Source organism: Vombatus ursinus, unplaced genomic scaffold, assembly GCF_900497805.2.
Source record: "Vombatus ursinus unplaced genomic scaffold, bare-nosed wombat genome assembly UNPS02011334.1, whole genome shotgun sequence".
In the NCBI taxonomy this organism is placed as follows: Eukaryota; Metazoa; Chordata; class Mammalia; order Diprotodontia; family Vombatidae; genus Vombatus; species Vombatus ursinus.
The window spans coordinates 9739975-9764164 of record NW_020951112.1 but is presented as its reverse complement, the minus strand read 5'-3'; the positions used below and the strand labels follow the sequence as shown (position 1 = coordinate 9764164).

Here is a 24190-nt window from a genome sequence, read left to right as displayed (position 1 = left end):
CACGAGTTATTGGATCTGGGGCCTCCAGAACCTTCTGAGCCTCTCAAGATACAAAATACAGAGGAGGGACTGATTGGAGCTGCCTCTTTGGGGATTACCCAGCTTTGTGTGGAAGGTCAAAGACAAGGGCCGGACGCTTTGTGTCTCATCAAAAAGTATTCATCTGGATGGTTCAGTGAATGGAGCGTTGCACCTCGAGTCAGGAAGACTTGAATTCAAATATGGATTCACACACTTGATAGGTAGGTGTGTGACCTTGGGCAAGTCACTTAACCTCTGTTGACCTCAGTTAATCATAGCACTTATCTCCCAGGGTCATTTTGAGGATCAAATGAGATTGTATTTGTAAAGTGCTTTGTAAACCTTAAAGTGATATATAAATGCTAGTTATGGTTATTATTATTATTAATGTTATTAATCACAATATTATAATAATATTATTATTATTATTACTTTAACAATTAAAGAGGGCCAACTACGGTGCTACAGGGGAACCAGAGTGGCCATTCAATGTCATTTCTAGCACATTTTTGCGTTCAGTTGTATCTGACTCTTTGGGACTCCATGAACCATACTATCCATGGGCTTTTCTCGGTAAATATCCTAGAGTGGTTTGCCAATTCCTTTTCCAGTGGATTAAGGCAAACAGAGGTTAAGTGACTCACCTAGGATCATACAGCTAGTAAGAGTCTAAGGCTGGATTTGAACTCAAGTCCTCCTGACTCTAGGCCCACCACTCTGTCCACTGAGCCACCTAGCTGCCTCCTTTCTGCACATAGTAAGTGTTGTCTGTCCTTCATTCTTGATGAAGACCATGACTTTGGGGAGGTAATGTTGTGACATGCAAGTGAATTGGACTTAAGTGAGGGAGGGCTGTGCAAAGTCACCAGCCTCACTTTTCCCTCCAGAGCCATCTGGGTCCAGTGGGAAAATATAGATCAAGACGACTGGAGATGACCCAGGATGACATAGTAGGGGCTTGTTAACTGATTATACAGTAGGAAGAATGCTGGCTTGGTTTCACAGAATTTCAGAATTAGAAGTGAATTCACTGCCCATTTGGTCCAACCCACACCCAGTAGGAATCCTCACTGTAATATACATAGCAAGTAGCTGCCTAGTCTTTATCTGAAGACCTCTGAGGAGGGGGATCTCACCTTCTGTCAGGGCAACGGCCCATTCTACTTTTGGCCAGCTGTGACATCTGACCTCTGCTTGGTATTCAGAGTCCTTCCTAACTTAGCCCAGGGGTGGGCTATGTGGCCCTCTAGGTCCTCAAGTGTGGCCCTTTGACTGGGTCAAAGTACTCTCTGTAGTACAAGACTGCACTTGAGGGCCTGGAGGGCCATGTGTGGCCCTGAATCCCCACCCCTCACCCAGCCTCTCCAGTCTTTCCACTTTTCTCACACCTTACTCCCCAACACATCATCTTCAGTTCAGTGCCCCCAGCCTCCTGGTTGTTCCATGAATAAGACCCTCCATCCTTTAGCTCTGGGCATTCTTTCTGGCTTTCCTCCGTGCCTGGAATGCTCTCTATCCTCAGCTCTACTGCTCCTTTCCTTGTCTTCCGTTAAGTCCCAACTAAAATCCCATCCTTTACCAGAAGCCTTCCCCAACCCCTCTTAATTCCAGCACCTTCCCTTTTAATTATTTCCCATTTATCCTACATATAGCTTGCTTTGAATATATTTGTTTTGCACATTGTCTCCCCCATTAGATTGACAGCTCCTTGAGGGCAGGGACTGTCTTTTGCCTTTCTATGTACCCCTAGTTCTTAGCACAGTGCCTGGTACGTAGTAGGCGCTTAATAAATGCTTATTGAATGGATGAATTGGCCTCTTGGCAACCTCCACATGTTGCTTCCAGTTCTGCTCTCTGGGGCCAAGTAGACCAAGGCTGATCTTCCAAATGATAGCGTTTCAATACTCAAGAGAACTATGGTGTCCCCTTCACCCACACTCTTCTCCAACCTAAACATCCTTCGAGGCTCTCCACCATCCTGGTTGCCCTTCTGCACATTCTCAGCTTATCTATGCCCTTCTTAAACTGTGGTGCCCAGTATGTTTGTGGCACTATCAGGTACCCATCCTACCTCTTACACTTACTACCTGTGTGTCCTTGGGTAAATCACTTCCTTTCCCTGGGCCTCAGTTTCCTTGTCTGTAAAAATGAGGGCATTGGACCAGATGGCCTCAGACGTTCCTTCCAGCTTTATATCTATAAATCTGAAACATTGATGAAGTAAATGCCTCTTCTCTGGGTTACGGTTTCCCTCCTGGCCCTCCACAGACATTCACTGCCCTAAAGGAGAATGCTGTTGAGCCGGGAAGCCAAAGCTAGGAATAAATGTAATTCAATCAACAAGCATTTCTCTATTAATTGCTTGCTACATGACAGGCACTGTGCTGAGACACAGAAAATACAAAGACAAAAAGGAAACCATTCTTGTCCTCCTGAGATTATGTTCTATTGGATAATGCAAATTAGGATGTAACATGTACATAAAGAGACACAAAATTCCAAGCTGGGCTAGTAGGAAAAAGAGATCATTGTGGGGTGGAAGGGACAGCGGCAGGCACATGCTATGGGAGATTGTGGTTGGTGATTTGGAAGACGGTTGGGAAATCAGAGAAATCTCCAGGAGGAATATGGTACTTGACCTGGGCTTTAAAGGAGGAAAGGATTTCAGCAGGAGATTGGATCACAAAGCAGGGGGGACGTGGAAGGGCAGGACTGAATCCAAATTCAGTTCAAAGGCTGCACTTAAGGACCTAGAAGGCCACAGGTTCCCCATCCCTGTTCTAGGGGCACAGTGAACAGAGACTAGGATGAGGAGGGAGAGGGTAGACTGTGTTTTGGGAATATAGAGTAGTACAGTTTTCCTGGGGCAGTTCAATCAATTAATCAATCAATCAGTTTGTTATGAATTGATTGACAGAGTGAATAGTTAGAGAAAAAGTTGAAACCAGATTCTTGAGGTCCCTGCATGCCAGCATCAGGATTTCATTCAGTGGAAGAGTGGACTTTGGAGGGGAAGGAAGAAGAGAGATTCAAACTTGTTAATTTCATTGGTATCTCTTTGTGTGAAAATGCCCATTCATCTTGGAGTGGCCTGAGGTACTCGGAGTTTAAGTGGCTTGCTCATGGTCATGGAGGTAGGAGGTGTCTCAGGTAAGACTCCAATCTTGAGCATTCCAAGACTGGGCCTCTATTTACTCAGGCGTGTCAGTTTCCCTTTACTCCCTGGGCCATCTTGCCTCTCAAACCAAACAAGGGTCTATTTGGGATTGTAGAGCTTAGTGCTGTATGAATCTAATCATTGCTTTAACAATTGTGTCAATTCAATTGAAAGGGATTTATTAAGGGTCTACTTAATGTGCCCAGGTACTGTATAGATATTGTTGATTGTAAAATCCTTGAGGTCCAAGACTATGGCATTCTTTCCATCTTTGGGTACTCACTGCCTACCCAACCCAGTGCTTGGCCACCTACCCAACCCAACGCTTGGCCGCCTACCCAACCCAACGCTTGGCCGCCTATCCAACCCAACACTTGGCCGCCTACCCAACCCAATGCTTGGCCTCCTACCCAACCCAATGCTTGGCTGCCTACCCAACCCAATGCTTGGCATATAATACGTGTAGGTGTTATGAGGTTATTAGTCTAGAGCTGAAAGTGACCTCAGGGGCAATCTAATTCAAGCTCTTTTTACATTTGAGGAAATTGAGGCCAAACAAAGTTAAGTGGGTTGGCGAAGTAGATAGAAAGCTGAACCTGAAGTCAGGAAGACCCGAGTTCAAAACAAGCCCCAGACACTTACTAACTGTGTGACCCCGGGCAAGTCACTTAATCTCAGATTCAGTTTCCATATTTGTAAAATGAGGATAATAACAGCACCTACCTCCTAGGGTTGTTGTGAGGCCCAAATTTTATACATTTATTGTATGTGTATGTAAAAATAACACATATAATATAGACATGTATTTAAATTTTTACATAAACACATAAAAATATTATAAATGTAAAATATATCTGAAATGATATATGTATAATATATTTTATAAATATGTTTCATATATCTAAAATATATATCTAAATATATCTAAAATATTTCTAAATATCTATATCTAAATATATTTATATATAAAACATATTTATAGAAAACATGTGAAAAATATGCGAACATTTATATACAAATATATTGTTTTGTATTTATATTATATTACACACATTGTCTAAATATATTTATTATATATGAATATATTATAAGTATATTATTATTTATATGTTATACATATATTATCTAAATATATTTATTCTAAATAGCTAGTGAATATATTTAAAATATATATTTATATATAAATACATATTTATATATAATATATATATATATAAAATATTTTTGAAGTAATAATTTAAAATAGATATACTATATAAGTATGTTTATGTACAGATATGTGCTTTTATATGTTTTTATATAAATTGTGTATATGTGTGTGCATGTATAAAATGTACTTTGCAGATCTTAAAGCACTAATCTGTCTTAGCTACCTTAAATGCTGGCTATTATCATAGCCCAAGGTCACAGATGGTAAAATTATACATTATGGCTGGAATGGACCTTCGAGGCCATGAGGTTCAACTCTCTTATTGTATCAGAGTTTCAGAGCAGTTTAAATGACTTGTCCAAAGTCATACAGATAGCAAGTATCTGGTGGAAGTCTCTAGAATTGGAATTTGCACTTGAATGTTTTTAGGGGATTGGTTAGTTTACACTTTGGTATGGGACATTAAAGCCTACAGCACTGGTTTGCTTCCTCTGTAGGCTGGTTAACTTCACAGGTACACTAGGAACCTGGATTGCATCCTCACCCTCTGTCAGCCCACTCCAAAAAAGCATGATACCTGTCACTAGGAAGGGCAGGATTACAGTGATTATAGGCCAGCCCTTCGCTGTTCCTGTGGGGAGGAAACTTCAAAGTATGTGATCTCCTGTTGATAAACCAACAGTATTATTTTCACTTAGGAAAAATAACTCTTTTTGTTCAAATGCAGTCAGTATGGCTGGTGGCACCCTGTCTATGCCTTGGCTCACATACATATGTAATGTTTCCTTTGAGAGAATGTAAGCTCTTTGAGGCCAGGCCCTGGCCCTTTTGGTTTTTTTTTATCCCTAGGCCTTAGCTCAGTGACCTTCACAGACATCATGAGCATCTGATAAATTCTTGCTAATTGATTGCTTACTTATTTCTCTGTGTACATATTGTTTTACCTGATAGACTATAAGCTTCCTGAGGACAGGGACTATTATATATATATACACACATATATATACATACATATATATATGTATGTATGTGTATATATATACACACACACATATATATACATATATATGTGTATATATATATATATATATATTTTTTTTTTTTTTTTTTCCTCTTTGTATCCTTAGTGACTGACAATGTCACTGGCTTACTGAATGATTGATATTAAGAATCACAAGCGCTCCCTGGCTAGTCTGGCAGCACACTTTGTCCCCTGGTAATAACCATCACAAGTTTTTTATATTTTTTGGTTCCCGTGGTCTGATGACTTTACCCCCAAACAACTGATCAGTGCTTTCCATTTCCTGTTCTCACCAGTAAGTTTCAGAGATCTACAAGAAGCCTGGGTGATACTTCTAATCACACCTCTAATACTTACTGAGTGTCCATGGTTTATAAAAGTATTCCCCCTTTCAAAAAAATCCCAAACTTTTTATTGATATATTTGTATCACAGCCATTTCCCACCTTTAGACTGAGCCCTAGTGACAAAAGAAAAAAGTAAGCAGAAATATCTGATTCACTGACTGAATCTCAGAGTGTATATTGTGTATTCTATGCTGTAAAAGAAGAAGACAGACTGCTAACATTATTTTTAAAGTTTTTGTACTGGACGTCGTCACTTTGTCACCATCCATTGTGTCTTTGACTCCTTGTAATCCAGCTCTGATCTGACTCCTTAGGTCACTAATTACCCACTAATTGTAAAATGCAATGGCCTCCCCTCCCCCTATATTTTGCTTCACTCTCTGACATTCCTTCTACTCTTTTTTAAAAAATTAATTTATTTTTAGTTTTCAACATTCACTTCAATGAGATTTTGAGTTCTAAATTTTCTCCTATCCCAAGACCATTCTTCCTACTCTTTTTTTTTTTGTTTTGTTTTAGTGAGGCAATTGAGGTTAAGTGACTTGCCCAGAGTCACACAGCTAGTAAGTGTTATGTGTCTGAGGCCAGATTTGAACTCAAGTCCTCCTGAATCTAGGGCCGATGCTCTACCTACTGTGCCACCTAGCTGCCCCAGATTCCTCCTACTCTTGACGGATTTTGTCACTCCTGACTCTCTTCCCTTGACTTAAGAAGGACTGCACGTTGTCTTCTCCTCCTGGTGGTTATGTGCAAGGAAAATCCTGGTCTTTCTTACCTCTTAATGTGGGTATTGCTCTAAAATTCTCCTTTGGTCGTCTTCTCTTTCATCTACATTCTTTTCCCATAAAATGCTTTTACTTTTTGTGGAGAACTTGTTTTTCTATGCCTCTAACATAGTTGCAGACTCACATCTGAAACCATTTTTGTGTCCTGTTGACATTTCCAAATCAACACAACTACAACCAAACTTGATTGTGGTATGATGGGCCTGGAAGCATGAAAACCAGGATTCATATCCCATCTCTGACACGTAATATATCTGTGACTCTGGGCAAGCCACTTGCCTACCTTGGGCCTCAGTTTCCTTATCTGTAAAACGAGAGGGTTGGATTAGATGGTCTCAAAGGTCCCTTTTAGCTCTATGTCTATGATGCTATGACTTTTTCCCTCCTGACTTTTATAATTCTGTCTGTGTGGTACCACCAACCACTCTTTTTCTTGGGCTCACCACCTTGAGGTGGTTATCTTCTACTTAGCTCACCTCACGTTTCCTTAAGGTTCCACCTCCCTAGCCTCTTTTAGTGAGCCCGGGGAGGGTGAGCTTAAAGCCTGACATTTTTATTCCACTACAAAAAACAGTTATTTCATCTACTTGTGCTATAGTCCATAGTACATTAAATGGAAATGAATAATTTGTGATGAACAAGACGGAGACTTGATGCAGGGCTGTTTCTATTTGAGGGCAGCTAGGTGGCACAGTGGATACAGAAGACTCATCTTCCTGAGTTCAAATCTGCTACCTGTGTGACCCTGGGCAAATCACTTAACCCTGTTTGCCTCAGTTTCCTCATCTGTAAAATGAGCTGGAGAAGGAAATAGCAAACCACTCCAGTATCTTTGTCAAGAAAACCCCAAATGGGGTCACAGCGAGTTTGAACTGAAATGACTGAACCACATTTCTAATCGGAATTCTATTTAAAAAAAGAATAAGAATGAAATAATAACAATAGCTCACATTTACGTCCTGCTTTAAGTCTAGCACCCCAAGAGGAAATGTGGGTTAATTGGTCTGGAGCACTAGACTCGTTTATATAGTGCTTTAAGGTTTACAATGGACTTTACACACATTATCTCATTTACTTTTCTCAGTGGCCTTGTGTTGTTCGCTGGGTAACTCCGGATGAATAAATCACTTCACCTCTGTCTATGCATCAGTTTTCTTATCTGTAAAATGAGGGGATCAGACTCCCTAGTGATGTCTAGGGGCCCTTCTAGTTCTAAATCTCCAATTCTGTGATCATTTCTCATTTGGTCATTGATTGTCCGTGTTTACCACTTGGCCACTCCCAATTTTAGAATGCCCCACCTTTGAATTGGTTTTGTTCGGCTTCTTGATTACCGTATTTCCGTTTTCTTTCCAAACCTGTTTTACCATCGCTCCACCATCTGTATCGGCCATTGCCACATATCCCTTCGTTTGTAAATTTCACGAACGTGTTACTTCCCTCTGTTTCCTGGTTATTAGCAAAGATGTTAAACAATTTGAAAACCTCACACTAACCCCTTCGGTCCTCTCAGGACACTTCCCTTTAACTAGTTGTGCCACCTTCAATCCTCATCATGTCCTCTGGTTTGGAATTTCCAGCTGGTTTCAAATCCACATGACTTTTTATCTAGCCCAGTTTGAACTACCTTCACACGTAACAATCTGTGAGACGTTCTATTAAATGTTGACGGATGTCCAAGCTTTCAAAGTGATTTTTTTTTTAATTCAGATTTATTTTTCTCCCAGATCAGATTAACTCGGTTCAATTTGGTCTTAATAAACCAGAGCTGCTGATTGCTCACGTTTCCATTGTTCTATGAGATGTTAACAAGTTCCTTTAGTAATGTTGTTGTTTTGCACTGTATTAATGTCAGACTTAACAAAGGGTGCTGTTCTTGCTAGAAATAGACTAGGTTCAAAAATGCTATTTGTTGGTGGTGTTGCTATTTTCTCGAACTTTTATGTTTCATTTCTTGAAGGGAAAAAACCAGCTCATTTATTCGTGATTCAATAACTCATCTAATTAACCCACTTTTTAAAGACACCTTCTTATTTAAGTTGTGCAACTGTGTGGTTTAGGTTCTGCCAGGAGCCAGAGTCCGCTGTGACTTACGAAAGACACTTTCCCTTGCACCACCATTTAAAAATAATTTTCTCGCACCATTAAAATAAAATTGCCAAGGAAACGGTCGACTTTACAGTTAGCTTCTGGCTAGTGAGTAGCTGTAACTGTCACACAAAGGAGCGTTTTGATATATGGAAATTTCTGAGCAACATGATGAGGGAAAGCCTCCCTGACACATTGAAAGAGAGGTTCTCTCTGTAGCTAGAGTGATCACTTTTCTTCAATTCTGTTAAATCTCTTTTACATGTAAGGCTTTTATCCCTCACTGCATTTCCTCCAGTTGGGTTGTGAGTTTTGAGGATGTAACAAAAAAACTGTTCTGTTTAAAACTGGGCTGTTGGGTGTCAGGATCCTTTTTAAAAGAAAAAAAACAATTGGTTTGTCTGGTTTCTTCGACTTCCTGTTTGTGGAGAGGTTTTCTTCTCTTTTTTTTTCTTCTTCAGCTAAAGTGTAAGCTGGTCACGTTTCTAACAATTGTTAGAAATTAGATCTGGCCTATCTTGGTTTTTTCCCCATTTCATGTATGTTTTCAACATTTGGTAGCTCTTTAACACAGTTATTATGATAAGAAAAGGTTTCAGGGGCAAACCAGGAGGAAACTAATCTAAGACATTTTCAAAAGATAGAGGGGGAAAAGCATCTGCTTGCAGGAGATAGGTAGGCCTGAAATCACATTGCCTCCCTAGAAGACTCAGGAAAACTCTAAACAATAAGGTCCTTTAAAAAATAGCCTTCTGAAGCAACTAGGCAGCCTCTTCTCAGGAAAACATAATAGCCAAGAAGGCAGACATAGTAGGTGCTCGGAGAGTGTCTTAAGCAAGCACTTGATGCTAAAATAACTCATCTTTAAGTGATTATACATTGAAGCTGAGCATTGCAGGGGAGGACAAGCTACGTCTTTACTTGACTTTACCTAGGGTCAAAATCAGTAATACAAATAAATATAGGATGGGCTAGGACCAAAACGCTAAGACTTTGGGATCATAGACCCTAACCTAATTATGAGCAAATACAGTGCTGCCTTGGAAAAAAAAATCAACACAATACTAGGTGTTTCTCCAAGAAAATGGGCAGCCTGGTGCAACTGGGAGACCAATGGATTTTGAGTCAGAAGACCTAGGTTCAAATTGCATACTACTTTTGCAGCTTGAGGCAAGGCATTTTAGCCCTCATGACTCAGTTTACTCACATGTAAAATTGAGAATTTTTTTTTTATTTTAAAGGCAGTTGGGGTTAAGTGACTTGCCCAGGGTCACACAGCTAGTCAGTGTCGAGTGTTTGGTCTGAGGTTGGATTTGAACTCAGGTCCTCCTGACTTTAGGGCCAGTGCTCTATCCACTACACCACCTAGCTGCCCCTGAGAATTTTGGGTTAGATAAGGTCTAAGATCCTTTTTGATTCCAAAACTATGATCCTGTGAAGTCTGGAAGGCAGTGGTGATTTATATCCCTCACAGCAGTAGAAATATAGACACAGCAAAAGCTTTAATGACTATTTTTGATGACTTGATTTTGACATATAAGGGATAAAAAAAATAAGCCGTCTGCTGCCCTCAGCATTAGTGAGGTCTTTGTTAGAATATTGTGTGTGTGTGTGTGTGTGTGTGTGTGTGTGTGTGTGTGTGTTAAGGATACGAAGAAACTGGAAAGGGTCCAGTGTGGTATAAGAGAAACTCTAAAATTTGAAATTGGAAGACTTGGCTAAGTTTTCCAGCTCTGTTACTCTTTGTGTAACCCTAGGCAAAGGCAGCTGGGTGGTGTAATGGATAGAGTACCAAAGACTCTTCTTCCTTAGTTCAAATCTCTGCCTCAGAAATTTGGTAGCTGTGTGACCCTGGACTGATTACTTTACCTCTGTCTGCATCCTTATCTATAAAATGAATTGGAGAAGGAAATGGCAAACCATTCCACTATCTTTGCCAAGAAGACCCCAAATAGAGTCACAAAGAGTGGGACACAACTGAACAACAAAACCTTAGGCAAGTTGGGAGACCTCTGGGCCTCAGTTTCCCCATCTATAATGAAGATCTCTATGGCTCTAATCTTAGGATCTGAAGAACAACAAAAGTGTTAGGGGGTTGGGAAAAAAGTGGTTGCTATGGAGAAAGGTTAAAGGGATTATTTATAATCTAAAGAAGAAAAGGTTGAAGGATTATGTGGTTATTTTCTTCAGGTAGACAAAGGACCTTTTGCTGGGAGTGGGAGGAATACTAATCAGTTGTTATCTGTGTACTCAGCCTGAGAAAATGAGCTAGAATGGAAGCCTGGCCAATGTCATAAAATCTCAGAGCTGGAAGGGACCTCAGAGGTCATCAGGGGCAACCAGAACTTGGTGGGGAGAAATTTCCTCTACAACATAAAGGACAGGTTGTAAGATAACCTGTGATTGAAGACCTCCAATGAAGGGAAACCCACCACCTGATTGATGCATTGTTTTTTTTGTTTGTTTGTTTTGTTTTTTTTGATGTTTAAAATCTTTAATAATTGGAAAATAAAATGGGAGAAACATATCTTGGCAAGATAGTAAATACCTTCTGTAAAAGCAAGTTATTTTGATCAAAATTTGTTGCCAAATTCCAATTCTAGAAAACTACAACCATCTACCTCAAATCACAACTGTCTTCCCCAGTAGATTTCCTCCACTACCATTCCCAGTCTCTCTCTGATCTTCAGTTTCTACCTATCTACTGGCTCTTGCTTATAAACTTGCTGTTTCTACCACTCTAAAAGAAAACAAACAAAATTCCCAAACCAAAAACAACCCTTACTTGATCCTTCCCTGATACCTATATTCCTGTATATCTTGGTTAAACTCCTTGAAAAACAATCTCTACTAATTCTTCTACTTCTTGTCCTCTCAGTCTTCTAAACTCTTTCTTTTAAAGATCCAATTAGTAGATTTATTTATTTTTAGTTTTCAACATTTACTTCCACAAGATTTTGAGTTCCAAATTTTCACCCCATCTCGCCCCTCCCCCCATCCCAAGATGGCATGCATTCTGAATACCCCTTCTCCTAGTCTGCTTTTCCTGCTATCTCTCCCCCCCTTCCCCTTCTATTTTCCTGCAGGGCAGGATAGATTTCTGTACCCCATTTCCTATATCTCTTATTTCTTTATTTAGGTGCATGTGAAAACATTTTTTTTAAACATGTGTTTTTAAAACTTTGGGTTCCAAATTTTCTCCCTTCCTCCCTCCTCACCCACCCTCATTGAAAAGGCAAGCAACTCAATATAGGTTATACATGTGCAGTTATGCAAAACACTTCCATAGTAGACATGCTGTGAAAAACTAACTCTATTTCCCTTAATCCTATCCTGCCCTCCCCCATTTATTCTATTCTTTCTTTTGACCCTGTCCCTCCTCAGAAGTATTTGCTTCTGATTACCCCCTTTCCCAATCTGCCCTCCTCTCTATCATCCCCCTACTCTCTTGTCCCCATTCCCCTCCTGTTTTCCTGTAGGGTAAGACAGATTTCCATACCCAATTGAGTGTGTATGTTATTCCCTCCTTAAGTCAAATCCTATGAGAATAAGATTCACTCATTCCCTCTCACCTTCCCCCATTTCCCCTGCACTGTAAGAGCCTTTTCTTTTCTGTTTTTTTGTGAGATAATTTACCCCGTTCTACCTTTCCCTTTCTCCTCCTCCTAGTATAATTTTCTCTCACCCCTTAATTTTATTCTCCAGATATGACCCCTTCATCTTCAACTCACCCTGTGCCCTCTGTCTGTCTGTCTATCTATCTATCTTTCTATCTATCTATCTATCTATCTATCTATCTATCTTTCTATATACAAATATATAATTTTTTCCCTTCCACTACCCTAATACTGACAAAGGTCTCATGAGTTACAAATATCGTCTTTCCATGCAGGAATGTAAACAGTTCAGCCTTAAGAAGTCTCTTATGATTTCTCTTTCCTGTTTACCTCTTCATGTTTCACTTGAGTCTTGTATTTGAAAATCAAATTTTCTATTCAGCTCTGGTCTTTTCATCAAGAATGCTTGAAAGTTCTCTATTTTACTGAATGACCATTTTTCCACTGCAGGATTATACTCAGTTTTGCTGGGTAGGTGATTCTTGGTTGTAATCCTATCTCCTTTGCCCTCCGGAATATTATATTCCATGCCCTGCAGTCCCTTAATGTAGAAGCTGCTAAATCTTGCGTTATCCTGATTGTGTTTCCACAATACTTGAATTGTTTCTTTCTGGCTGCTTGTAATATTTTGTCCTTGACCTGGGAACTCTGGAATTTGGCTACAATATTCCTAGGAGTTTTCCTTTGGGGATCTCTTTCAGGAGGAGATTGGTAGATTCTTTCAATTTCTATTCTGCCCTCTGGTTCTAGAATATCAGGGCAGTTTTCCTTGATCATTTCTTGAAAGATGATATCTAAGCTCTTTTTCTGATCATGGCTTTCAGATAGTCCAATAATTTTTAAATTCTCTTTCCTGGATCTATTTTCCAGGTCAGTTGTTTTTCCAATGAGATATTTCACATTGTTTTCTAATTTTTCATTCTTTTGGATTTGTTTTACAGTCTCTTGATTTCTCATAAAGTCACTAGCTTCCAATTGCTTTATCCTAATTTTTAAGGAAGTATTTTCTTCAGTAAACTTTTGGACTTCCTTTTCCATTTGTCCAGTTTTGCTTTTTAAGACATTCTTCTCTTCATTGGCTTTTTGGACCACTTTTGCCATTTGGGTTAGGCTATTTTTTAAGGTGTTATTTTCTTCAGTATTTTTTGGGGGGGTCTCCTTTAGCAAGCTGTTAACTTGCTTTTCATGATTTTCTTGCATCACTCTCATTTCTCTTCCCAGTTTTTCTTCTACTTCTCTTACTTGCTTTTCAAAATCCCTTTTGAGCTCTTCCAAGCCCTGGGACTGATTCATATTTTTCTTGGAAGTTTTGGACGTAGAAGCTTTGACTTTGCTTTCTTCTTCTGATTGTATGTTTTGATCTTCTTTGACACCAAAGTAAGATAATATAGTCTGACTGTTTTTGCGCTGCTTATTCATGATCCCGGCCAATTACTTGAGTTTTAAACTCTTTGTTAAGGTAAGAGTCTGCTTCCAATGTGGAGAATATACTGTCCCACGCTTCGGCGGTTTGTACAGCTGTTTTCAGAGATACTTCTAGGGAGCTGAAAATTTTCAGTTCTTTCAAGGTGCTATGATAAGGAGCGAGGTGTTTCCTCTCCACCGCCACAACAAGCTCCACCACGCCAGGGCTCCTCCTCGCCCCAGGACCGCCCCTCAGAACTGTGACCCAGATCCAAGCAGGGGCAAAGCAAGAGATTCCTCCTTCAGCCCTGGAAAAGAGGTCCCTGCAATCCCTCTCTGATCAGCCACTTGATTCCCCCTCAGTCTGTGGGCCGGAAGCTCAGGAGGCAGCCGCTGCCCTAGGGGTGGCTGAGACCTAGCTTCTTCTCTCACCGAAGTCACAGACTTTTCCCACTGACTTTCTAAGTTGTCTTTGGCATTTGTGGGTTGAGAAGTCTGGAAACCGCTACGGCTGCCGGGGATTCAGCCCTGTAGGTTTGCTGCGGCCTGCGTGCCCATGCCGAACTGCGCTCCTCTCCCAGCCCAGGGCAATATACCTTTCTGATCAGCCATCCAGGTTGTCTTGGGCTGGAAATTTGTTTCACTCTGTCTTTTTGTGGGTTCTGCTGCTTTAGACTTTGTTTAGAGCCATTTTTTATAGGTATTTGGAGGGGTTTGGGGGAGAGCTCAAGCAAGTCACGGCTTTCCGTCTGCCATCTTGGCTCCGCCCCCCTGATTGATGCATTGTTAAGAGTACTTAGAGGCAGTGGACTGGAATCAATTTTTGACTTTGCCATTTGTTACTAAGTATTGTGGTTGTTCAGTTGTTTTCAGTCACGTCCAACTCTCGGGGTTTTCTTGGCAGAGATACTGGCATGGTTTGCCATTTCCTTCTCCAGCTAATTTTACAGATGAGGAAACTGAGGCAAACAAGGTGAAGTGACTTGCCCAGGGTCACACAGCTAGTAAGTCTGAGGCCAAATCTGAAATGAGGCCTTCCTGAGTTAGTAATAATGGGGCAGCTAGGTGGTGCAGTGGATGGAGCTCTGGGCTTAGAGTCAGGAAGACCTGAGTTCAAAGCTAATCTCAGAAATTTCCTAGCTATGTGACCCTGGGCAAATCATTTCACCTCAGTCTGCCTCAGTTTCCTCATCTCTAAAATGAGCTGGAGAAGGAAATGACAAATCACTCTGGTATCTTTATCAAGAAAACCCCAGATGGGGTCACAAAGAGTCAGACATTACTGAAATGATGGAACAACAACTTCCTGCTCCGGGCCTGGCAGCCCATCCACTGCACCACCTAGCCACCCCATCATTACTGAGCGAAGGCCAGGATCACCCACTGCGTCCTGGGCCATGGTTCGTCATCTTGACCTTTGTCTTGCCACTGGACTTGGATGACCCTGGAGGAGAGAGTGAGGCTGATGACTTTGCCCAGTCCTGCCTTGCTCCTGTCTAATTCACAAGCAAGTCAAGGCGTCATCCTTGTGATGTCATTGGTCCTCTTTGAAAACAAAGGACAGACAACAACAATGGGGCAAATCACTTCATCGTGAGTAAACTGAGGCTAGATAACCTGTAATGAGTCTTCTAGCTCTAAATTAATATTCCACTTTGGGATCTTTATAGAGTTGGACATAAGGGAAGACTAATAGCGCTATAAAGGAGACCTCAGTGGAACAGGAGAAAGAGCTGGCTTTGGAGACAGAGGTCCGAGTTCCAATAATGCTTCTGTCGCCACCTACATTGACATTGAGCAAGAGATTAAGTCTCTTTGGCCCTCAGTTTCCTCATCTGTAAAATGAGAGAGTTGTACTAGATGACCTAGGAGGTGCTTCCCAGCCCTAGAGCTATAATCTTATGAGTCTAAAAAAAAAAATGCTAGTTTGGGCATCAGCATCAAAGGAGGCTTTGATGTGTCCATCCCTGGAGATCCTCAAGAAGAAGGGAAACAATCATCTGCCTTAGTTTGATGTAGACATTTATCAGTTTGATATTAGGTGGCTAGTCCCTGACTTACGGCTCTACCATCGTCTGATTCCGTGGCTCACTGCTGTTCTTTCTTAAAAAGTAATTGTTCTTTGAAGAATTAAATTTCTCAGTAATTTTCTTTTTAAATTTGGATGCACTGCAATACAATAGAGCCAGGAGTCTAGCTGCCTACTAACCATTTACTAACTAAGTGCTTATTATGTGCCAGGCTCTGTGTTAACCCCTGGGGATAAAATACGAGCAAAAAGAAAGACATCTCCTGCCCTCAAGGAATGCCCTTTTTAAGTGGTGAAGAACATACAACAAAGGGTGGGGGGAAATAAGGTAAGGGGCATAGTACCTAAGTTTGGAGAAGTAGAAACAGGGCCATTTGAGTAATGAACATGGTTGGCCTGGCATCTTCCTCAAAATGGTGGTTCTGGCATGAATTCACTAGTGGAAGAAGAAGGTTTGCAGGAACCAAGGTATGCTGTGGGATGAAAAGGCCACAGGATCTAAAAAACCCTTACAGGGTTGAGAATGAGTCATTATTAGGGCAACTAGATATCACAGTGGATAGAGCATGGGCCTTGGAGTTAGGAGTTAATTGGTTACAAGGTTCAAATGAGAATAATGAGTTGGAAGGACTTTAAAGGTCATCTAGTCCAACCACCTCATTTTATAGATGAGAAAACTTGAGGCCCAAGGAAGTTAGGTGAATTCTTCCCAGAACCACCATTTTGATGAAAGGCCCCTGACCAGCCATTCCCCATTCTCTAAACTTAGCCCCTCCCTCCATCAGAGTAACTCATTCCTCCCCTTTTATGTTTTGTCTCCTCTTATTAGAAGGTAAGTTCCTTGAAGGCAGGATGGTTTTACTTTTTGCTTGTATTTGTATCCTCAGCATTTAGCAACAGTGCCTGACACATAGTAAGTGCTTCATAAATGCTTGTTGGATGAATGACCGACCAATTTGCCCAAGGTAACTCACGTAGGAAGTATCTGAGATCTGATTGGAAGCCGAGTCTCTTTGACTCTAGAAAGAAGGTTCTTTTCCTATCACATCGAGCTGGCATATGTACAAGTGTGTTGGAAACTCTCCAGTGCTCTACAAGCATAAGGCATGATCATTTAGAATTATGATAATTATGTATGTTGTGAAGCCTATGGCAGCTGGCTTCCTTTGGCTTCCATCCGCTACTGTGTTTATTTTGCGAATCTCAAAGGCATCGAGGTAGAAAGCGTTTTGAGATTATTGTAACGTCAAAGTCTTCCACTCTGTTTTGTTTCTTTTGAGATAAGAACTAATTGATTTGACCTAATGCTTTTGTGAGTTGAGATGGGTGAATTTTAAGCCCCTTTCCTCCTGAATTCATTGATTTTGTTAAAGTGTCTGCATTTATTTGCAAAATATTGTAGTATTCTGATGATTTCTTCAAAGGACAGTTTTGTTACTTTCTACCATTAATCTTGCATTTGTCGGTTTTGGATTTCCCACAGATCTTCTCCATCCATTCCATAATGCCACAGAAAGTATCGACCCTGGGGAAAAGTGACATGATTGTCACCGGCACCAACTTTACACAAGCATCTAACATCTCCATGATACTGAAGGGAACCAGCACTTGTGACCAAGATGTGTGAGTCAACTGTGGTTCAATTGTGTCCAACTCTCCATGACCCCATATAGGGTTTTCTTGGCAAAGATACTGGAATAGTTTACCATTTCTTTCTGCAATTAGAGTAAAATAAAAAATTGCCATAGAACCAAATGGTTTCCTAGCCTCAGCTCTTATCTTATTATTATTTAGGGGGAAAATGTTCAATATGACAAAATCCCAGTGCCATGAAATAATTTCAGTACTCCATTTGGAATTTATTGTAAGAGGGTTTGAGCTGAGATACCAAAGGAAAAGCCCCCACAGACTGTATATAAGGCAAAAAAAACAAAACAAAACAAAAACAGTTCATACTTTCTAGGAACTCGAAATCTAAAGGGGCAGACAAATGATTCTATACCAATAAGATATAGACAGGATTAACTGAAGGTGGTCTCAGAAGGGAAGGCACTAGAATTAAGGGAAATAGAGAAAGTCTTCTTGCAGAAAGTGGGAGTTTAGCCAAGACTTCAAGGAAGCCAGAGGGGTCGGGAGGCAGCAATGAGGAGCAAGAGAATTCCAGGCACAGAGACAGCCGGTGTTGGGAGATGGAAGATTTCATGGGAGGAACAGCCAGGAGAATGGTGTCACTAGGTTGTAGAGTAAGTGGAAGGCAGAGAAGTGTGAGAAGGCTGTAGAAGTGGGAGAGGGTCAGGTCATACAGGATTTGATATTTTTCTATTTGATATATTTTTCTATTTATATTTTACATTTACTGGAGTTTTCTGGAGGGGGGATGATGTGGTCAGACCTGTGTTTGAGGAAGATCAGCTGGGCAGCTGAGTGGAGGATGGTCTGGAGTGGGGAGAGACTAGAGAAAGACCTTCCAGAAGTCTAGTGTAAGAATTCAGGTGTGGAGAGGTAACTCACGGCCTACTCAAGAGTATAATTTTAGATCTGAGGGAATCGTACAAGCCTTCTGGTCCCACCCCCCTCATTTTATAGCCGAGGAAACCGAGGCCCAGGGAGTTGAGAGCCTGCTTAAGTTCATACAAGTAGAATATTGTAGAGAAGGGATTAGAACCCAGATCCTCCGACTCTGGACCCACTGACCTTTCCACTGCCCCACTTGGCCTTTGAGGCCAGCTCTTTATCCATCACCTCATGTTGCTTCATGGAAAAAATCTACGTCAGTATACATAAATGTAAATATGAAGGTATTTTCTCTTTCTGGTCTGCCTTCCCTCACTCCCCCTCTTCCGTCTCTTCCCATCTCTCCTCTTTCCCCCATCCCTCTTTGCCCTCCCTCTCTTTTCCTCTATTCATCCGTCATTTCTTTTCTCTCCCCTCCCCTTCTCCCTTTCTTCCTCTTGCCCTCTGTCTCCTCTCTCCTTTCCCTCTCCTCCCTCTGTTCTTTTCCCCTCTGCCCTTTTTTCTTCTCCTCCACTCCCATCATCTCCTTTTTCTCCTTCTCCCACCCCCCTCTTCTACTGCCTCTTCCCTCCCTCTCTCTCCCTCCTCTCTTTTCCCCTCTCTCCTTCCTCTGCCCCCCACTTCTCTTCTCTTTCACTGCTTCCTTTATTCCTTCCCTCCTTCTTCCCCTTCTTTTTTTCTCTCCCTCTCCTCCTCTGTCTCCTTTCTTCTGCTCTTTTTCCTTTCTCCCTCTCTCTCTCTGTCCTTCTCCCCATCCCTCTCATTACCCAGAAGTTTTTGGAAAATTTTATAACAAAACATGCTATAGTTGTGATTTATTCAAAATCAAATACTAAACCAGTTTTTGTAGTAAGAATAAGGACAGGATCTGTGTTGTCATCTCCTCAGTCCAGGGAATCCCTAGGTGAGGAAGCTCTTTTCCTGGTACAGCTTAGCACCTTTTCTTCAGCTTAGTGTCCTTGAGTCGCCTTATGGGCCAAATGCCTTTGCCCGGGGTCACTCAGGCAATAAGTGTCGGGGCTGGACTTGAACCTAGGTTTTGCTGGCTTGGAGGTCAGCTCACTGTGCCCTGTTCCCTAGACCTGTGGGGTTTTAGGTTTTAGCTCCTCAGAGATAAGCGTATATCATTTTCCACGCCAGCTTCATTCACTGAGCTTTCTGTCGTAATCCATTTGCTACACACACACACAATTATCATTCCATTCTGAATCAGTGAATTTGGTATCTGTGTTCTTGGTGAAGTCAACTGTTTCTCACTGGCCTTATGCCTATGTTTTTGCCATTTTCTAAAATTAGCTGCACACTGTGCTTATCTCTTCACGGCAATGTCATTTTCATAGCTTTTATTCAGATTAAATACTTTATTATTACATCCCTCCCCCACCCCTGCCCCAGTTTCTTGATGTAAGTGAAATTGTGAAGTTAGCCACCTGTGTTTGCACAGAAAAGGTGATCAGCTTTGTGGAAACAATATGTGTTTTTCAGGGAGTCAGGCTATTTCTGACTGATTATGCCAGCATTTCAATTCTGAATGTGTCTTGATGTGCTGGAGTTATTAAATTAAATGGCTAGGAGATCCCTATCTGAGGACCATCTCGGTAACCACATCTGTGGCAGGAAGCCCAAGGTCACTGGCAGCAAAGGTCATGTTCCTTTAACGACAGAACATTGTTTGATTGCTTTAACCCAAATCATCATCCTGTCATTCCTAAAGGACAGGGACGTGTGCTGAGAAGGAATGAGGAGACTGGCGAACCATCTGTTGTCACATGGCTCTCTTGTAGTTAGCCATTAATTTGGGATTTTAATGTTCTATCAGTTTTATAATGTCATAGTTAGTCTTAGAAAGGACCTTACCGGCCATCGAGTCCAATCTCTTCATTTTACAAATGAGGAAACTGAGACCCGGAGAGTGAAAGGAAAAGATTTGCTAAAGGGCACCTAGAGCCAGTAAGATCCAAAGCTCAATTTTGACCCCAGTCACTCTGATTTACTCTCATGGGTGCCATAGAGGTCTCCCTTGCTAGTAATTTTCTCCTTGAATAACTCATCAATTTTATAATGACTGTGACTAATTTTGGAGCTAGAAAGGCCCTAAAAAGCTAAGTCGCCATAGGATCATAAATTTAGAGCTGAAAGGAATCTTGGAGACCACCAACCCTCATTTTACTGATAAAGTACAGTTAAGTGACTTGCCCAGGGTCACACAGCTAGCTAGCGTCTGAGACAGGACTTGAAACCGGTCTTCTTGACTCCATGCCCCATGCTTATCTGCTGTGCCACCTAGCTGCCTCTTGTCCAAAACCTTCGTTGTACAGATGAGGCAGCCAAGTACCAGAGAGATTGACTTACCTACAGTCACACAGGTGAGCTGAGATTTGAATTGGGATCCTCAGTCTTCAATTTTGTTTGTAGTTGGGGTTTTTTCCCCCTGCTAATCACAAGAACTTTGAGAAGGAAAACACACTCATGTGGTATTGGGGGGGGGGTGCTAACCCAGAATGTGATTTAGGTGTTTCCAGAACTTATTTTTGCTCCTTAATAATGCATGCATACTTCAAGTAGGAATAATAGAGTGTTGCTGTGTATCAAAATTGTGCCAGGCGTTATGCAAATACAGCCAACTCTTAATTATTTATGCTGCTCGGAGCCTCTTTTCAGGCACGGGTTTTGGCCGAAAGTTTCCCAGAAAGGCAGAAGCTGCTGCGGGCTGCCTCCCTGTGGATCTCTGCCTGATCCCCAAGGCCACTCTGGCCAGTTTAAGAAGATCTTGCATACATCCAGACATCTATCCCGTAGTCATCTCCAAGGTGGATTCCTAGGAGGCTGATTTAGGAACATAGATTGAGAGCCGGGAGAGGTCTTAGAGGTCATTAAGTCTAGCCCCCTTCTTTTAGAGATGAGGAAACTGAGGCCCACTGAGGTCAGGTGCCTTTCCTCTTAAGGCAGGGGTTCTTAACTGTGTCAGGGACCACTTTGGCAATCTGATGAAGCTTATAGACCCCTTATACAATTCATAGGATTACCAAGGAAATGAGTCTATTGAAATAAAGATGTATTTTTCCCCCATCTATATCCATGGACTCCTTGAAACCTGTTAATTGACCAGTATTGTGGTTGAAGGCTTTCAGTTGTCACAGACCAGGGGCTCTTGGCTTTTTTTATATCATGGATTCCTTTGGCATTCTGGTGAAGTTTATCGATCCTTTCTCAGAACATTGTTTTTAAATACATAAAATAAAATGTGGGATTACAAAGGAAACCGATTATACTGAAATACAGTTATCAAACTTAAAACACAAACAAACAAATTCATAGACTCTAGGTTAACCCTTACTCTAAGGTTAGAGATAGTAAATCTGGGAAATTTCCAGAAAAAGCTGGAGTTTTAACTCTGGTTCTTTGAATTCTTTCTTTTTGCTTCCCCACTTCACTTCTGAGTTTGCTTGTTGGTTTAGTGTGGAGTCTCCAGTGTCTCTTCTGGAGCTGGACCTCTGGGGCAGTGATGGAAAGGTCCCATCCATTCACCTGGTGTATTTGGTGACCTTTTCTCCCAGATACTCCTGCTGTACCATGTTCTGGTCAGGGCACATCTGGAGTGTTTCGTTTAATTCTAAATACACTATTTTATTTGTTTTTTTTTGTTTGTTTTTTGGTGAGGCAATCAGGGTTAAGTGACTTGCCCAGGGTCACACAGCTATTAAGTGTCAAGTGTCTGAGGCCAGATTTGAACTTAGGTCCTCCTGACTCCAAGGTCAGAGCTCTGTCTACTGCCTCACCTAACTGCCCCTAAATACACCATCTTAGGAAGGACATTGGCAACCTAAGGAGTGTCCAGAAGCGGGCAAACAGGATGGTGAGGGGTCTCAAAATCATGCCATCCATAGAACTGGGGATGTTGAGCTCTTGGGGGATATGTATGTATAATAGCTTTCTTCTTGTATTCGAAGGGCTGTGGTGCAGAGAGGCAAGTCGAGACAACAAGCATTTATTAAGTACCAAATGTATGCCAGAAACTGTGCTAAGTGCTGGGATACAAATATAAGCATAAAGAAAGACAATCCAAGGGGCAGCTAGGTGGCGCAGTGGATAGAGCACTGGCTTTGGAGTCAGGAAGTCCTGCATTCAAATCCAGGCTCAGACGTTTGATATTTACTGACCCTGGGCAAGTCACTTAACCCCAATTGCCTAGCCAAAAAAAAAAAGACAGAAAGAAAGAAAGAAACACAATCCATGCCCTCAAGGAGCTTATATTCTAATGGGGAAAGACAACATATAAAAGGCAGCCCAAAAAAACAGGGGGAGGGGAGATGTCCCCACCCAGGGCCATGGTGGAGAGAGTCCAAATGGCCAGGAAATGGAGGTTCTGGGAGGAACCAGTTAATCAGAAGAAGGGTCTCCAGGGGTGTAATATGTTTTCAGGGTGCTGTGGCAGGTGAATGATGAAATGACTGAGGAAACAAAGGTAACATCTTCAGAATATTTCAATTTATGAAGCAATGCCTGCCGACTGCCCAATAAACCAGGAGCAGACCTCCTTAGCTTGGGCTTGGATGGACCCCGAAAACAGGGGAAGACAGACTTTTGCACATTAAAAGCAATCAAATAAGGGCAATAAGGAAACAATACAACATTAGGTAATCTGATTTCTAATTGGATAAAAGACTGGGGACTCTTCAAGTTGGGAGGGGGAAAGTGAACAGGTGCAATTCCCTGAAATCAGAAAAAGAGGTGCTCCACTCCCCCCAAGTGTCTGTAAACAATCAAAGGAACGTGGAAACAGTAACTGATTGATTAGTATAGGACCAGTTTTCAGATGAGAGGTGGGTTACTTGAGATATGTAATTGTGAGAAAGCTCCTTGCATCAATTGTTGGATCTGACTAGGTTTCTGGTCAACATTATCCAGGTACTTAGTTAAGGATCTCTAAGCAGCTGCTAGAGATGGTCCAGCTCCCCAGGGCTAGGTTCAAACAATACAATAAGATTTTCTCCCAGTTCCCACAAGTGAATTAAGTTTCCTCACAGGACAGAATTTGGATTAGACCCAATTGAGCTAGCTCCAGAATTGAGTCACAAGATGGAGTCAGTATTGCTCACTCCATTTCCACAATTCACCGCTTGCTGTCCTAATCCTCTCAGTTCCCTCGGTGTGAAGGCTGCTGTGGCATGGCGGATAAAAGTCTGGAAAGTTAGGACTAGTTCTGGGACAGGAAGAAAGCTGAGATAAGTTCTACTTTGCCCCAGAGAGCACACCTTGGTGCATAGGGTTGAAGTGATAAGAAGGAAGATTTAGGCTCCATGTAAGGAAGGCCAGGCTTTCTCAAAGTAGAATGAGATGAGGATGGGAGGCCCATCCTCACTGGATATCTCCCATGAAGCTTTAGGGTGATCATTCACTGAGAGTAAAGTACAGAGAAATAAAGTGGAGGATCTGGTTTCACATCTCACCTCTGATGCTTATTAGTTCTATGACCTTGACAAATCTCTTACCTTCCCCGGACCTCGGTTTCCTCAGCTGTAAAATGAATGAATTGAACTACAAAGCCTCTTGATGTCCCTTTCCACTGGATTTCCTTCCAAAGCAGCAAAATCAACTCCCTTTTAGTCTTTCCATCAACTCCTGTGGATTTAGTAATCATTTCTATGCAGATGACTCCCAAATCTACATATCTGGGGCTTATCATTAAACTGCAGTCCTATATCTCTCACTATGTGCTGGACATCTCCACCTGGATGTTCCATGGGCATCCCCAAATCACCCAATCCAAATCAGAACTTATTATTTTCTCCTTGAACCCTGCTCTCCTTTCGAATCTCCCCGTTTCTCTTGTGGGCGCCATTGTTTTTCTGGTCCTCTAGAGTCACAACCTCCATTCTCCCTTCCTCTCTCACCTCCCTGTCTCATCTTTCTCTTTCTGGCCTCAGCATCTATCACAGTGCCTGACATAAGGCAGGAGCTTAATGTATAGACATCGGATGCTTGCATAGGTTGGTTTTTTTTCCTCTCGTCTTTCTTTCTCCCATTAATGAAGGTTCTCATGCCAGGTGAGATGAGG

General features: G+C 41.6%; 1 protein-coding gene across 1 annotated transcript in view; it reads left to right on the top strand.

Moving 5' to 3' along the window:
• PLXNC1 (plexin C1) overlaps positions 1-24190 on the top strand; it is a gene marked incomplete at its 5' end in the record, with an annotated part of 215740 nt that overhangs the window by 78433 nt on the left and 113117 nt on the right. The window contains one exon of the mRNA XM_027855804.1: positions 17102-17241. Within this exon, the coding sequence (XP_027711605.1) occupies positions 17102-17241 (140 nt within the window). The remainder of the gene's footprint in view (positions 1-17101; positions 17242-24190) is intronic.